This window comes from Abramis brama (genome assembly GCF_963993115.1).
Source record: "Abramis brama genome assembly, chromosome: 16".
In the NCBI taxonomy this organism is placed as follows: domain Eukaryota; kingdom Metazoa; phylum Chordata; class Actinopteri; order Cypriniformes; family Leuciscidae; genus Abramis; species Abramis brama.
The window spans coordinates 3,461,471-3,479,823 of record NC_139978.1 but is presented as its reverse complement, the minus strand read 5'-3'; the positions used below and the strand labels follow the sequence as shown (position 1 = coordinate 3,479,823).

Below are 18,353 nucleotides of genomic sequence, written 5' to 3'. Positions count from 1 at the left end.
AATTTTGTAAGTTTGTAAGTAAATGAGATTTTCTCTGTACGAAAAACAAACTGGCTGGTAATGTTCACTGTAGTCCAGATGGACGACTCCTGTGTACGCTGGAGTTTTTGACCAGATTAAGATGTTTTATGCCGATAGCTTGTGAGAACAGACTCTCAGTAGGTGCGTTTCCATTACAGATTTGCGCAAAAATTGTGCGTTTTTTTTTTTTTTTATGTCAACCAAAACTTTTTGCGAAATGACGACGTTTCCATGAACCGTCATTTTTTTCCTCTCGCGATAATCATTCCAGAAATCATGGCGACGGACGTTGGGAGGTTTACGTATATCCCAGCCACTGCACTAGCCGTTATTATTAAAGGAAGGAGACGTACGCGCGTTTTCCAAGCATTAATGGCAAGGAAAGACCCTTATACTTGAGAGCGGCTCATATGAGTGTTTCTGGGTGTTTCTCCCTCATATCTGTTGATTGTGGCATTTATCTGAGGTTTAGAATCCATTATTCCTGTTATTCTTTTGTCTTATATGAATTTAATGAAGAACTCTGTCTCGTCTTCTGTCTAAACACACCGCGTCGTCTACGTCAGGTGACTGTTTCCATTGCAGTTTTGCAAAATATTTATTTTTCGAATTGCCTGAAAACCTCCTCATGCGAGCAGAAAAATGCGATATATGGGAGTTTTTGCGAAATTGACGCGTTTCCTTTGGGCGTATTTTCAATTCGCAATTTCAATGTGCGCAATTTGAAGGGTAATGGAAACGCGGCTAGTGATGGGAAAAAAAAAGATCAGGTCAAAGTGTCGGAATCATTTTTGGTCCAAATTTGTATATATTTTACTGGTAGTCACTGTATGAAGAATTTTTGGGTCACAGTTTACTTTATTTTGCTCTCCTCACTTACATAAATGAAACTATAGTGTCCTGCACACACTAGTAAGAAAAATATCAGAAATTATATCTGGTGTCTGAATAAGCTAATGCAAATGTTTCCCATTAATTACCAAGACTCTGGCAACCCTCCGACGAAAATATATATATATACATATACTTCTCATTCTTTCTTGTGTTCCCACTGACACTTCAGCGAGTGAACAAAACTGTGTTTCTGTTCCCATGTTCACGTTCACACATGCTATGAATGAGCAAACACAGATGAAGCCCTCCTTTAATAGCACATTCAGTGTGAAGATTTCCCATCAGCCTCTTCAGCCTCTGCGTATTAATATGCTAATGAGATCGTCCGGCGGGGGGGCTGAGCTCTCTTTCCCACAGTCTCCAGCATCTCTAAAGCTGCTCATATCGCACCGCAAAATCACAAAAAAGAAATATGGTAACACTTTACAATAAAGTTCATTAGTTAATATGAACTAATAATGATCAATACTTCTTGAGCATTAAAATCAAAGGTTGTATTTGTTAACATTAGTTAATGCACTGTGAACTAACATGAACAAACAATGAACAATTGTATTTTTATTAACTAACAAATACTGTAACAAATGTATTGATCATTGTTAGTTCATGTTAATACATTAGCTAATGAACCTTATTGTAAAGTGTCACTGAAATTGTGTTTTGCATAAGAAAATAGCAGCTATTGTAGGATGTTTTGTTTGTGATCTTCATTCGTGTGTTGCTGTAAAACCGCTGAGGTGAATGCGTGTCAAGACATATTTCTCAACAACACCGGCACGCCTCCTTCACACCCTCTCACACACACACACACACACTCGTGCAGACGCAGATGGTTCACACGTGACCCCTGGCCTCTTTTCCCGGGAAAATCCTGACCCCTGCGTTCAGAGCGATGGTTCCCAGGGGCCGATCGCTAATGAAGCTGCACTGATCTCTATTGTGAGGCGTTGTGTCTTTGTGCCTGAAACCTCACCCTCGGGTAATCTCAGGCACAATACAATTAGGCTAGTCTAGTTTGTCTAGACTTCTTTCTTTTTTTACACTCACTAGGCAACATTTTTCAATGCATATGTTACTTTTTCAAAACTCTTCACACAGAACATTTTACATCCAAAACACACTAAAACTACCAAAACTATAATAGACTAATTTTTCCAGAACGCTAGCAAAGGTTTCACCCAACAAACACATTCTATCACTCAGAAAACCACTAACAACAGGGCAGCATTATAAGATAATGATATAACAAGAATGACATGTTTATAATTCCCTGCAGTAAATGTCACATGATCCATGTTTACAGTACAGCACACAATTATTCTCAAGTTTCCACTTTGGTATAGATGCTAATGAGATTGAAAGGCTAACGGAGAAAGGAGATTGAAAGGTGTTCATCTAATTGTTGTGATAGGATTTCATATTTTAGATTTTTAGGAGTATATTTCAGTCTGGTATTACTGTAGAAATGTAGCAAATTGCTGTCGTTTTTCACTTTTGTTTTGTTTAGACAGTCGGCATGAAATGGAAGTTGCGCTAGTATTTTCGTCTTCTCTATCAGTGAGTGAAACGCTTCTGGAAGAACAAATGTAGGTCATCAGAGAAGAGAAGAGATGCTGCAAGAGGAAGATTTTCTGATTCAAGATTATTAACTCAATAATGATGTGCACCTGTAAATCATTTAGAAGAAACACTGCGATATTCCGTTAAAAAAATAAGGATTGTCCATTTTGATTTCATGGTGACTTCAGTGTAACAGTTTTGAAGAGAGTGTCAACATGTGCAAAAGAGTCTGTTGGTAAATAGTTTTAATGTTGTTTCTGTCTGAGCGAGAAATGAATTATTGCCATTTGAAAGATGTCGTCATGAATGCATTTTGTTGCCAAAGCAATGATAAATGATCCACAGTTCAGCTCATAGACTGCTGATGTGTTCACTGTGTGAAGAGATTTCAAAAAGTGACCCAATTGTTGAGAAATGAGTCTCAGTGATTATAACACAGTAAAGCTACACTATCTAACTTTTGGTCCTGAAACTGCATGCAAAATTGGGGCTTTTGGCCCCAAAATATGAGGCAAAAGTTACATCAGCTGTGTGTTGCGATGTGCCTTCCGATGCTCCCTTCTATATTGAGACACTGCTCATCTTCACCATCAGTCTAGCTCAAATCATCAGATCAAGTACCCTTCTGTTTCACATTTGACCCCTCAGATTCTCACGTCTGATTGATGATCACACCCATGGGAAAATCACCCGTTGTGTGTGTGTTTCTGATGACTGTAGGGCGGTACACGTGTTCCTCAGTGATTATTGTGTTCTGTGTCGACATGCTCTGGGCTTTCAGGTGTCGTTAAACCTGCAGTTTGATGAAGGTGTGGCTCTTTAATCGTTCTGTCTGTTAATGCTTTAATCTCACGCTTATTCATCACTCATTAAGATCGACAGCTGTTGAAATCACATTATTTATGGATGAAGGGATGAAGAAAGCTAAATTGGCCTGGTGTTGTAAGTTCTGTTGAGACACGTTGACTGTTGCTGTATTTGAAATAGCCTTTTGCATTGAAGGGAAACTCCACCCATCATTTTCTAATCCTCATGCCGTCCAAGATGTATATGACTGTCTTTCTTCTGTGGAACACAAACAGAGATGTTTTAATAAAAATAATCTCTCTGAGAGTCCATATAATGTAAGTGAATGGGACCCTCAAAGTTGACGCTTCAAAAACCACACAAAACGAACATGACAGTAATCCATACAGCCCTAGGAGAGGAGTGTGTGTGTGTGTGTGTGTGTGTGTGTGTGTGAGAACATTAATGTTTAACATTTTAAAACTATCATTTCCAACTAACTGTCTTTGGATTGCACTTGTTATACTTAAAATGCAGCTTCACAAATCAGCATAAAAATAAAAACGCTATCAATAAAATGGCAAAAAATATTGAATATTATCAATATACTCAAAACAAGAGAAATATGTCTTGACTCGCCTTTTAAAAATATAAATACTTGAATCCCGTTGAATAAAAGAGGCTCATTGCTTAAGATTTACTGTACAGCAAGCCAAAAGACCAGCACGATTACAAACATATCTTGACAAACAATCAGAAGTATAAAAATTGTAATGTCCGTTTCAATAGCAAATCTTTATAAGTAATTCCTCTCAATTTGAAATGTGAATGACCAGTCATTTTAATGACACATGCTCACATTGACACAGTTTTATATATTGTTTTTAAATAGAAGTACAGTGTAAAAACACGCATGTGCTAGGCTTGCTGTGATACGGTGTTGACTGTGGACAAGATGAGGCCGGTGTTGCGGCTGAACCATTTCTTTTATAGTAATACAAATAATTTAGTTCAGTTAGAGAACAGACACTGTAATTAGAAACTGAACGTGTCTTCTTAATTCAGCATGAGCTTAACGAGAGTCGCAGCAGAAGCCCCGCCTCCTGAAAAGTACACTGTGCTCTGATTGGTCGGCTGGAGCAGTGTGTTGTGATTGGTCGAGCGCTTCGAGTGTGTTTGGGAAAGTCCCGCCCCTTACCATAACCACCAGTTTAACACACTACTAACTAACTCAACCAGGCCCCGCCCCTTTATTCTGCGCATTAATTATTATAATGAGGAATATTGGGACGTGTTCCCGGAAGAAACTCAAGACTACAGTGGAGGCGTTTCAGGAGTTCAGAAACACTGACACTGATATAGAGAAGAACTGGAGCTTTTCATGCTCACACAGCAACATCACACACTAAACACAGATGGAGGAAAGCATCACAGGTCCTCTTTAAATCAAATGTTAGTAGTATTTTAAGACCCGTGATTTGATGTTGTTTCTTCTTTGTTTGTCTGTCAGCTGTGACGAGTACGTGACTCAGCTGGATGAGATGCAGAGACAGCTAGCGGCGGCGGAGGACGAGAAGAAGACGCTGAACTCTCTCCTGCGTATGGCTATCCAGCAGAAGCTAGCGCTAACACAGCGCCTGGAGGACCTGGAGGTCGACCACGAGCAGGTCCGCCGCGGACGCGCTAAAACCGGCTACTCGCGCGCTAAATCCACCCCGTCCGACGTAAGTCTCCCCGCCGGGGCTCGCGCCGATCTTGGAGCGCCACTCGTGTTCTGCAGCGAGAAGTACAAGATCTACTGCGACTGAGGCCGCGGCTCATGTATAAAGCTCAACTCGCGTGCTCTTGCTTGCTCTCCGCTAACCCATACGATGTGTCCGTGTGTTTAGCGCTGCTAGCGTTCTCATAGCCAGGTGCATGTTGTAGAGCTAGCTTAGGGGCAGAATGATGTAACGTTTAGTCTAAGTGTGTTTCAAACCGAATTGCACAGCGCGTTTCTAGATTAGACGTGCTAGGGAGAGCTAGCCATGTTGAATTGTGATGACGTCACAAGTCAATAGCTATTTGCCCTTTTTCTTCTGTCCATCTCTCTCCTGCCTCTGAAATCAGCAGCCCGTCCAATCAGGTAACTCGTGTTTACAAGCCCGAGCAAACGATATGCAAACCTCCTCCTGTCTCGTTGACATGCAGGAAAACCCATTGAATTGTGCCATTTTTTTGCGAGAATTTAAAATAGCATCAACACGACGGGTTGGAGAGTGAGCGCGTTTTCAGCGATGTCACTCGTGAGGCAGGCGGGAACGACAAGCGTACATACACATAAATCAGCCAATGGGCTTCTGGCTTGCTTTTTCGTAGATGTCAGTGGCTGCAGATCTGTTTCTGAAAGCTTTAACATGTCGTAGACTTGATTACGTTTACTTGACGCGCGGCTTTACGCGGTGAAGGGCTTGTCACATGCTCATAGTGATGTCACAATGCAAGGCTGTTTGTGTTTCTACATTGCAGATGAACATTAGCGAGGCCTTATCTGTCGTTTCTGTCTTCTGACACGGCAAACTAAATATTTCAGGCTAGTTTTCTGGCTTAAGAAAGACATTATCCTAAATCAGTGGCGAATAGGGTTCATGCTTTTGATCATATTCTCCTACTTGTACTCTACCTTTGCATTGGGAATCTGTCAGTAGGTTACGAATGAAATGAAACTCATCTCCATATAGAAGGCATTCACTCGTGTGTGTTTGCGATGTGCGAGGGGTGAAGCGGTCGACAGTAAAAACTGAAACGAAAGTTCTTAATCTACATTGTGAATCGCTGTATTTAAAGGGCCAGCACACATTTTAGGATCTTCAGATTGACAGCAGTGTTAAATAAAACACAAAACTCGTACGTTCTCAACGTGCCTCGCTAGATTATTATTCATTTCTTTACTTCTTATTTATTTGAACTGCCACAGAAAAACACAAACGTCTCATTCGTCTGGCATGTCTTACAAAAAAGTCGTTCATTATTACATTGTTTAAACGAGTCATTGAATCAGTTTGTATCACCGTCACATTTATTTCTACAGCGCGTGATACACAGGACAATAATGATCAATGATGCAAACAATTAAATAACAATTAAAAATCACAGTAACACTTCACTTAAAGCCTTCATGTATATTGCAAATTATTATAAAGGTTATAATAATGCATTACACCTTTTCATAAATAATTGTAACCAAAGTTAAAATGCATTATAATATTTGCAGATTCTGAAATTGGTTGTTTGTCATGTTTTAATGCATTATACTTTAAATAAGTATTATAACTGTATGTAAAGACAATGCATTATTAGGCATAAAATAAAGGGACTTTTGCTAAAAAAAAATACTTTTATAATGCATTATATGTAAAGGCTTGAAGTAAAGCGTTACCAAAATCACCATTTAAGTGATTTGAGAGTTGGTCTTCGGCTCGCCAAGAGGAGTTGTTTTTTTTATTTTATTTCTATTTTGACTCTTTTCAAGCATTAGCACAAACTGCATGCTGGGCTTGGGTTTTCAGTGCTGTGAGAAACTCTGGCTTTCTGCTGATCTTCCACACTAACTTCAGTTTGGGGTGACTAACACCGGGTTCCCGTTGAGCAGAAGCAGACGCTGTGTACGTTTAGCCGTCATGCTAACTGCTATTATTTCTTTGTGTTTAATTTGCAGTAACGTTGAGCCTGGGAACGACACACTCCTCCACTGCCTACAAATCCAGAGTAACGTTTCTTGGACTTGCGAGAGAAACACTGGATGTCTTTTATTTGTAATCTTTTTTAAGAGTAGTTTCACATTGTAAGCTCATGCAAACGAGTACATTCAGAAAAGCCAGAGCTCACAAAGTCCTGAAAACTTTAATGCTTTTGATTGGAGTCAAAAGAAAAGAAAATGAGCTGATGTTCTTTTCCTCAAAACATTCATCAGTTTTGAGATTTTGTAACCTCTGCTCTTTTAATATAAGCTTATATTGCTTTTTATGATATAGTTTGAGGTGTTCTGGTTCACGCGTCGGTTCACTTATTTTACACTAGTGTTGGATCTCTTTATAACTCTCCCAGTCTTTATGAAATGAGTCTGTCGGATTATTCCTGTGATTTACTGAAATGTTTCGCTTCTCGCATTCGTTTTACTGCCATGTTTTAAACACAACCACAGGCGGTCCGATGCTGGGGTTTTATCTGTTTATTATTATTATTGCCTATTATTATTTTCTCTTTATAGGAATGGTTCAAAGTGAACGAATAAAAGCATTACGTTGTGGCTTAATCTGATCGGAAGTAAAACCAGCAAATTGGTGATAAACTGAATGGACTTTTTTGTGTAACGCCTCACAAAAAGGTTCAAATAAGAATGAAAAATACAGCATTTATTAATCTAGGTTCATTTCTTCATGTATGAATACATTTTTAAGTTAACATTAGGTTCTTGTATTATGAACAAACATGTGAACAACAGTATATCCAAATATTACCCTGGATAGGGATGCGCGATATATCGGTATCGGCTGATATCGGTTCATTTTTAATGTTATCGTTATCGGCCCGATAAGAAAATTTGTCTGATATATTAAAACCGATGTATTATTTCCTTCATCTGAGACTCTTCAGATGCAGTTCAACATGATGATTATGAATTGCTTGAAATATGATTGGAATCACTTCAAAAAAGGTAAAAATACAGTAAAGTGATACAAGTCTGTCATATCGGCTACATAAAATTATCATGAGAACATCATTATAATTGTGTTTAAGACATGGATTTAATGGTGAGGCTTTTGTTTTAGTAATCAGACTCTCAAAAATTATATAAAAAATTTGGGTTTAGATTTATCGGCCGATATATTGGTTATCGGCTTTGAAATATAAAGAATTATCGGTTATCGGTATCGGCCAAAATGTTCATATCAGAGCATCCCTAAACCTGGATGAACTAAGTGTGTAAAACATTGTTGATGACGTTAACGTACCTTATTGTTAAGTGTTACTGATTCTTCTTTTATTCATTTCAAGCACCTTTACACGGATCACTGACCTCCTGCATTCTGCACAAGAGCTTTAAATTAATTCCAAATTGGAATGCTGTAATTCTCTCTTAACTCTATTGTGCCAAGCGTCGGCACAGCGTCCGATCAGAATCCCTGAGATCTCTACCTAACCCTCAGTTTGGTTCGTTTTCCGTTCATGATCCTCATTCTGACCATTAGTGCCTTTTCTTTGTTGTTGTTTTTCCAGAGAGAATCCTAGCTTAGCGTTTAGTTTGTGTTTTATTGTTCTCACTCCTTCAGGAAGAACAGCGAATGGCTTGTTTTAAACTCAGCAGCAATAAGAAGACATTCATTCTGTTTTCTAAGGGTGTGTGGAGATATGAATCATTAGAGAAATGAAACGGATTGTGCTGAATTCGTCAGGTCAGTGATCTTAATCGCAAATTCAGGGGTTTTAGAAAACGTTATTTTTCGTCCGATGGTGGGAAGCCAGAGTTATCGTTCTTTTGCCTCGACATGAACAGAACGAGTCGTTTTGCTGTCGGAGACTGGTGTTATTCTAGCTGTGTACGGTGAGGTAGGAGGTCATGTGATTATTGATAGTATTGTTAACAATGGTGAGAAAGCTCGTGTCTCTTTCTGTCCGATTGTTTATTATTATCTTTTTGTTTCTTTGTTTTTTTTATTAAACATTTTTGACATGGTTATATGAGCATTACAATTTCAGGAAACAGAAAACACGCTGCATCAACAAGCAAACGGTGCCATTAAAGTCACGTTTTGTTTGTTGAGGCGTAAAATTAATAAACACAGTCAGCGCAGAAAAACTAAATTAAGTGCAATTACGAGGACATTAAAGTTACGTGGTTAATAAGGTTTTCTGTTTGCTGGAAGTGATGGCATTGTGATATTAGCTGTGGAAGCTTATTATTGGAAACTCTTATTATTGTGTTCCAGTATTGATCTATAAGTTTGATAACTTTATATACAATAACATTCATTTGATATGTGGTCAGCACTGAACTTTATAATGTGCATTACGATGTCAGATGCATGTTTCTCTCGGCTACGAGGCTTGTACACAGACCTGAAAACACACGCACAACTCCAAAGACTTGGAAAAAAGACTCAAATAATTAGTTTTTAATTGAACTAAACCGAGTTAAAGTGTTGTTTTCTGTAGTCTGTGTAGAGGCAGTCATGCTGGGAAAGTCAGTAAATGCAAATAAAAAGTCACTCAAGAGTTTGTTTGTTGTGTGTTTGTTGTGTGTTTGTCACAGGCTGGTTGGTAGAGTATAAAAGTCTCCTGATAATTTAATAACAATAACAAAATAATCAAATTAAGCATATTTCTATCGCTTTTGGAGCTTTAAAGGGTTAAATTCGAGCACGTGTTTCCCCATCATCAGTGTCCTCGTCAGAGCTCATTTCTCCAGTACAGTCGGCATCGGGATCTCGAGGCACGGCCGTTCTTTTCACAATCCTGTCTTCCAATCACAAACGAGGATTTATAAATCTTGAGAGTGAGACGAAAGAGAAGAGAGAGAGGAAGAGAGAAAAGAAACAAAAGCATACAACATAAAAGCTCAAAGGGTGGTTTATGTGACAACCTCAACAACAAACCCTTGTGGATGTAACGGTTGACTTTGGTGCATCACAGACAAGGTCAAGGGTCAAGTCAGCTTTATTTATATACCGCTCTTCACAATACTGATTGTTTCAAAGCAGCTTTACTGAGATAACAGGAAAATAATGTTTGTAGAAGAAAATATCATCACAGTCCAGCTTAAGTAAGTTTAGTGATGGTTTATTTATTTTGTTAAAAATTAATTTAGTTCATGTATGTAGAGAAAACGGTGATGTCATCGTCCAGCTCAGTCCAGTTCTCATATAATGGCGTCAATGCAGGCAGAGTAATAATATTGTTGAATATTAAATTAAATGTTGGACTTTCTGGTCTCTTTTGGACGAGCTCATTCATAGTGAAGCACTAAAATGAAGGATGTACTCAAACTGGAGTGAGAATACTTGAGTCCCAGATGACACACTATGCACTTGTGCTGTAAGTACTCAAGCATGTATGAACTTTATCAGGTTATTCTGTCATTGGCTGTCAGAGTCTGAAGCCCCTCCCCTTCTGACAGTCGAGTGCATGAAGTGTCCATTATTACATACTTCGTTTTTTTGGTTAATTAAGTGCATCATCCGGGTATTTAAAGTGCACTATTTCTGTTTGGGATTCTCAGTGTGAATAGTGCAAGTACGCGAACCGGGACGCACCTAATGACTTTTTTAAACAAAATATATTTAAAATGTATTTTTTTGTATATTTGTATTAATATAAGACTTTTTAATTGATTTCATGAATTTTAATGATGCACTGAAATGATTTTGTTAAAGTCCCCCTGTAGTCAATAATTTTATCCTTTGCCTTGAAATTCTTTGATCACCAAAATGACATATTTAAAAGTTTTTTTTCTTGAAAATGTATTAATGCCTTAAAATATCTTGACTGTAACTCGATACCCTTGCCTCATTAAGTATGCGTGGTTTTATGAATATGCAAATGAGCCCCGCCTCCACTCACTCAGCTCAGAGATCCACTGGTTGACGATCACACGTTTCAAAAGCGTGTTTTTGAGACTGTCTTTGGTTCACTGCAGTTTTAAGGAGAAAATACTCAGCAATGGAGTCGACTTATGAATTTACACATGGTTTGTCTTAAAGCATATTAAAAACACCACATAGACACATAAACTGGATTTTCACCACAGGGGACTTAAAAAAAAAAATTAACTACTGAATTACTATTCTCTAGTAAGTTTAGTCTTAATTCTCAGTTATCACTGACAAAAAGTCATAATTTCAACTTTTAGCTCAAAATGATGACTTGGTATCTCATGTGGCCAGTGCTGTCAGTACAGAAGCAGGTCTGAACGAGTTTATTAATTATGGATCATTATGGTCCGGCACTGAGAGGAAGATCTGCAGCATGGAGAGCTTGATAACAGATCTGTCATAAAGCCATATTCATGCCTCTTCCTTCCTCTTGATGGATGATTCCCAGTGATACCTCTTATCAATAATATCTGTAATGTCCTTGTCATTGACCTTATGCATCATTAAATATCAAAAAAAAAAAAAGAAAGAAAAAAGCATATGAAATTATGTAAATGAGGTAAGGAAATTGTTTTCTACTTTTTTTAATAATGTATTGTCATGTGAGTAATGTGATTGTTATTCATCTATTAATAGGGTCACATGTTAAATGCATGGATCAGGTGATGGAGGAGTGTGTTCTTCATTTGCATTACGATACAGTGCTATAGTCATTTTCAACTTCTCACTGTAAATGCAATACTGCATCAGTGTCAGTTTTGCTGTAGTTATGCTGTTACTGGAAGTATTACAACACAATTTCAAAGCAGCTTCACAGTAATAAACAGAGGAAAGAGAGTCAATGATGCAAACTTCATCAAATATGAGAAACATGCGCATAACTGGGCACAGATCAGCACTGAGTTCCCAGTAGAAGACCCGCTGTGAGCATGAGTTTACAATAAAGGAAAACATTTTTGCTTTGTGCTATTGGGATTTTTTATTACCACTTTTATGAAAACAAATTACATTCCTGTAAAGCACTCCTTTTCTCATGTACACACACACACACACACACTGGAACACCCATCAATCATCATGAAGACTTCCCATAGGTGTAATGGTTTTATGCTGAGCCGATGATTTTTCCATCCCCTAAACAACTCCCAGAATACACTGCATTTTTAATACTTTAGCCATTTAATTTACAGGGAGATCTGGATGTGCTCATGACGTAGGGCTGGAGAGACCTGAACACACACACACACACTCCTCCGGGTCCGGTCTGTAATCAGCGTCTTCAGGAGAGATGAAGCTTGGGCTCGAGAACATCGGGTCTTTATATCCTGATAGAAGCGAGAGATGGAAAGAAAGCAGTCAGATTACAGCACACACTGGTGTAACACACACACACACACACACACTCAGATTACAGCACACACTGGTGTAACACACACACACACACACTCAGATTACAGCACACACTGGTGTAACACTCAGATTACAGCACACACTGGTGTAACACACTCACACACACACTCAGATTACAGCACACACTGGTGTAACACTCAGATTACAGCACACACTGGTGTAACACACTCACACACACACTCAGATTACAGCACACACTGGTGTAACACTCAGATTACAGCACACACTGGTGTAACACACACACACTCACACACACACACTCAGATTACAGCACACACTGGTGTAACACTCAGATTACAGCACACACTGGTGTAACACACACACACTCAGATTACAGCACACACTGGTGTAACACACTCTCAGATTACAGCACACACTGGTGTAACACACACACACACACACACTCAGATTACAGCACACACTGGTGTAACACACACTCAGATTACAGCACACACTGGTGTAACACACACACTCAGATTACAGCACACACTGGTGTAACACTCTCAGATTACAGCACACACACTCAGATTACAGCACACACTGGTGTAACACACACTCAGATTACAGCACACACTGGTGTAACACACACACTCTCAGATTACAGCACACACTGGTGTAACACTCTCAGATTACAGCACACACACTCAGATTACAGCACACACTGGTGTAACACACTCTCAGATTACAGCACACACTGGTGTAACACACACACACACACACACACTCAGATTACAGCACACACTGGTGTAACACACACTCAGATTACAGCACACACTGGTGTAACACACTCAGATTACAGCACACACTGGTGTAACACACACACTCAGATTACAGCACACACTGGTGTAACACTCTCAGATTACAGCACACACACTCAGATTACAGCACACACTGGTGTAACACACACTCAGATTACAGCACACACTGGTGTAACACACACACTCTCAGATTACAGCACACACTGGTGTAACACACACACTCTCAGATTACAGCACACACTGGTGTAACACACTCTCAGATTACAGCACACACTGGTGTAACACACACACTCTCAGATTACAGCACACACTGGTGTAACACACACACTCTCAGATTACAGCACACACTGGTGTAACACACACTCAGATTACAGCACACACTGGTGTAACACACACTCAGATTACAGCACACACTGGTGTAACACACACTCAGATTACAGCACACACTGGTGTAACACACACACACTCAGATTACAGCACACACTGGTGTAACACACACACTCTCAGATTACAGCACACACTGGTGTAACACACTCAGATTACAGCACACACTGGTGTAACACACACACTCAGATTACAGCACACACTGGTGTAACACACACTCAGATTACAGCACACACTGGTGTAACACACACTCAGATTATAGCACACACTGGTGTAACACACACACTCTCATCACCAGCGCTGTTCGAGGTTCATCATCTATGAGCTGCTATTCACATACTAATATTCAGTGCGTCTGGTTGTTATGGTCTGCTGATATTAGATTTCTTCTTGAGGAAATTTGCCTGTTTATTTGTATTAATTTAGAAAGGGACAGTGCATATTAATCAACATTCAGATTACTGTAAATATACCCCAGCTAACCCAGAGGCTAATGTAATGCGGTGAACTAGAACCACAAATCATGTTTCTACTCATTTAAAAAATATATATATTTATTTTATAAGCATTTAAGTGGTGCTGTAATAAAAACATGGATTTTTTCAAACACACTAAATATTGAAGAACAGGTTCAGTAAAAATACAATGAATATAATATAGTGCATATATTTAGCAAAACGCTCCTTTTTCTGGCTGACTGTAGAACGGACACTGAATGTGTTTTCTGAGGTAAATGTGATATTATAGTTATTGTTCTCCAGCTGTGTTACTGACGGCTGAAACGCGGATTAATGGATTACATGAGACATGATTGAGTTCAGGAAGTTAATCTGTATCTTTCAACACTGAGGTTTATTTGCTGTTGTAACTAGTAATAGAGAGACAGATGATCGGTTCATCTGTCACACACACACACACACACACACACACACACACACACACACACACACAACTGATGACTGATTACTGGACGAGAGGAGCTCAGGATTCATTCATCGACTGAAAACAGCACAGACTGAAAGATCAATTCTGGAGGTTTAAGAAACGATTCTTCAAAATAAGATTCAATTAAAATCGAGATATTTTTTTCCTGAAAAGTGAATATTCCCCTGTTTGTGCTTCAGAAATCTGCTCTCGCTCACTCACACTACGGTTCATCTCGCTTCTGAAATGAAAGTGTCGTGGTTTCCTCCACATCGGCTCCAGCTCTCCGGTTGAGATGTGGGAATCTTCCTCAGGATTGGGAACGCCGTGAACCGTCTCTCGACAGAAACTCTCCATAATCGGCTCTTCACGAGAGCTCCAGACGGACTCCTGTCACTCATATTCAGCGCTGTGTGGCCGACTCAATGTCCTACGCAAACAACAACAACAAATGATACACATAATTACTGCCAAGAACGGCAACTGGAGCGTCACAGTGAACCGAAACTCTGCGTTTAGGCTGTTCGCCTCATAGATGTGAGAAATAGGCATATAGAGAGCTTGAAATGTCTACTTTTAAACAAACCAATATGAATCAAAAACAAATACTGATAACACTTTATTTTACAGTGTCCTTGTTACACGTTACATGTACTTACCGTAGTAATAACAGTAAATATAGTAAATTATGCATAATTACATGCAACTAACCCTCAACCAAACCCTAACCCTATATTAAGTACATGATGTTAATTAATATTACTCAGTACTTGCATGTATAATTACAGTGTAATAACGACACCTTTAAATAAAGTCTATCTGAATAAAACACGAGTGCTTTGATGGCACAAAAACACATTTACTTTATTTACAAAAATATTAAACCAAAACATTGTTTGTTTTTTTCTTTGCGTAAACCAAGCATTCGTGTCGCTTCATAAACCGAGGTTAAAGCGCTGAGTCACATGACTACTGTAATGATGTCTTTACCGCCGTTCTGGGGCTTGACAGCGGTAGTTGCGTAGCCTATCAATGGAGGAACAGAAATCTCTCACATTTCATCAAAAATATCTTCATTTCTGTTTCAAAGATGAACAAAGGTCTTTTTTTTAATTACTTAATTTTTTACTTACAAAATTTCATTTTTGGGTGAACTAACCCTTTAAATGTCAGTACACAAAGACAATAAGTGGGACCAAAAATAAAAACTAATTAAAAAAAATACATAATAGTATCTTAATGATGCTAAAATAGCACCGTTACTGACTAGGATCGTGAATTACTCACTTGTTATGGTCTTGTGTGGCTTCAGGCTCGTACGTGAAGTCGGTCTCTTCTTTGACTGTCGTCGGCATCGAGTCGTTGTTTAATTCAGCGTCTCTTCTGTCCGTCCCAGTCGATGATCCGCTGACGGGCTTCACCTGAACCGCTATCACACCACAACACACCGCTACATCAATCATGCAGTTTAATACACTGATAAACCTGAACTAGACACTACCTGTGGCAAGCCCTTTGACTTCTTATCATTCGCAGGATAGGAATTTGTGATGTCAACAATTAAGTTCTCACTAGTAAAAATGTTAATTCTTGATATCAACAATAACGTCATCACTCGCAGAAATACACATTGTTGATATCAAGAATTATTGAGATCCGCAATTGTATTTTCATTAGTTAAATGTCACCATAGGCTGCCATTAAAATTTAATATCAAGATATCAAGAATTTCATGTCATATATCAGAAATACAATACCAGTAAAAATCATATTTTTTTATATCAGTAATTGCATGGTTACTAGTAAGCATATAAGATCCTGATATCAAGAAATACATTTTCACTAGTTGAAATATTAATTCTTGATATGCATTTCAACATGTTACATGTGTTATTTTTGATATCAATAATTAGGAGAGTAATTTCAGACATCTAAAATGGCTCTTACTAGTAACAATCACATTTATGACATCAAAAAGTGCCACAAGTGACAATCGAATTATTAATTTCAAAAATGAAAAATTTTACTAGCAGCAATTCAACTGTTGATGGCAAGAACAGACATTTGCCATAATAAACACGCAATTACTGATATCAACTATTATGATTGTTACTAGTAAGAACTGTATTTGTTAGATGTGAAATTGGAATTTTAACCTAGCAAGAAATCAATTATTGATATCAACAACTGAATCTGAATGGCAGCCTATGGTGACATTAAACTAGAATAGTTTCTACCAGTTGAAATTTAATTCTTGATATAAACGATTCGTATTTCTGCGAGCGATTATGTCATTGTTGACATCAAGATATAGCATTTAGCAAGTGAAAACTATCACAAATTCATATCCTGCGAGTGCGACTGATTAAAAGTGAAAACGGCTTGCCACACACACACACACACACACACACACCTTTGCTGCGTCGCTTCGGCTTCGGTGTGGAGAGCGACGCCTGAACCGAAGCGCTTCTCCTCGGGGTTTGATCGCGACACTGGCAGCCCACATCTCGCGTCAGCGGCTGTCGGACACACTCTCGATCAGAACTAGATGATATATGAGTTATTATTATGATGATGATGAGTCTGGATACACGTACCTTCGCGCTGTGTTCTGCACCGACCGTGTAGACTGACGGAACCGCGGTGTTCTTCAGGTAAAGCACTTTCGCGAAGCCCATTTCGTACTGTGTTAAATTCTGGAAACACTCGTTGGTGAAATGCCTCGAACACAAACGCGAATTCACCGTCAATCCTTCCTCCTCAAAATGCAGGAACTCGAGCCAGCGGACCCGCAGCCAGCGAGGCCTCGGGATGCTGAACAGGGTTTTGTTGGGAACGCAGCCGAAAACGCACCTCTTAGCCATTATCACCCGCAACTTCACTTGTACAACAACAACAACAACTTCTTCTTCTGAGGTTTAATGGCGGTTGGTAAACCAGCTTGAGTGCTTTATCGCCACTAACTGGATAGGAGTGTGTAGCGCCGAAATAAGAGGGGAAAAAAATAATAAAAACTGAGCTATGTGTGAAACTTCACTCCTTCACACCAATAACGATAACTATAAAGATAATAGCATATCGTGTTTATTATAAGCGCGTGCTTGTCTGCCGCTTTAAATGCTCGCGCTCGTTACAGCAAGATGGATTCTGATTGGCTGTCAATGTTTTTATCGTTCATCAACTGGATAAAATCGTTCTGAAAGTGATATCGCTTCTCCGTGCCGTTATCGTTATAGCGATGCTGTGAACTCTGCTAGTCTTTAATATTGAGAACGATTTTTAGAACTATATCTTTATCTTAGTTATCGACCTTGGTGTGAATGGTTTTGTTAAACTTTATGGAATATTGCAGTATTAAGCACAAATTATTTATTCGTGCACATCTATACGGCACAATAACTATCACACCAACTTTATAAGTTTATGTATTTATTTTTCATATTGTGTAGAATGATGAAGCAGATGCTCTTCTGTTGTCTCTGTTTGCCTGAAATGCATTGCCCCGTTTCATGTTTTACTATTAAACAATAAATGATTAAAACCTAAATTAGCATTTTTCAACCCGGTTACTGAAGGCACACCAACACTACACCTTTTCAAACATGTCCGATTCAACTCTTCAGCACATTAGTACACACTCAAAAGACTTCTTATTAATGGGTCAGATAAGCAAGACATCCAAAATGTGTGTTTTATCTGCGGGAACAGGGTTGAGAAGCACTGGACTAATGAGCTTTTCAGTAAACTCGAACTTGATATGGGAAATAATCAGACATTATATTTGAGGAGTGACTCATAAACTCTGAAAAGATTATAACATTTTTTTATCTGGTAACGGAAAAGCTTGTACTCACATCAATACATCACAAACATGTCAGCTCTCAAAATTAGTCTTTAAATAAAAGCGACCCATAAGCTTATGAGAGGGCAAGATGGAAGACAGATTTTCTAGTAAAATCTCACTGCAATACAATACAAACAATGA

General features: G+C 38.7%; 2 protein-coding genes across 3 annotated transcripts in view; one reads left to right on the top strand and one right to left on the bottom strand.

Moving 5' to 3' along the window:
- The window catches only part of LOC311066085 (BICD cargo adaptor 2), a 37,263-nt gene extending 27,747 nt beyond the window's left edge, over window positions 1–9,516 (top strand). The window contains exons 10-11 of one of the 2 annotated variants that reach the window (XM_084087068.1): window positions 4,772–4,985; window positions 6,959–9,516. In XM_084087068.1, coding sequence (XP_083943194.1) covers window positions 4,772–4,985; window positions 6,959–6,961 — 217 coding nt within the window. In that variant the 3' untranslated portion in view covers window positions 6,962–9,516. Of the gene's footprint in view, window positions 1–4,771 lie in introns of both variants that reach the window. The other variant, XM_084087067.1, reaches the window with a different exon arrangement.
- A 1,929-nt stretch (window positions 9,517–11,445) lies between these two features.
- On the bottom strand, window positions 11,446–17,791 carry LOC311066124 (uncharacterized protein). The gene is made up of 5 exons (XM_084087132.1): window positions 16,966–17,791; window positions 16,782–16,887; window positions 15,656–15,797; window positions 14,591–14,798; window positions 11,446–12,217 (listed from the first exon to the last, which is right to left on the bottom strand). Exons 1-4 carry the CDS (start codon window positions 17,230–17,232, stop codon window positions 14,762–14,764), a joined length of 552 nt encoding a protein of 183 aa, XP_083943258.1. The 5' UTR covers window positions 17,233–17,791; the 3' UTR covers window positions 11,446–12,217; window positions 14,591–14,761.
- Window positions 17,792–18,353: the final 562 nt, after the last annotated feature.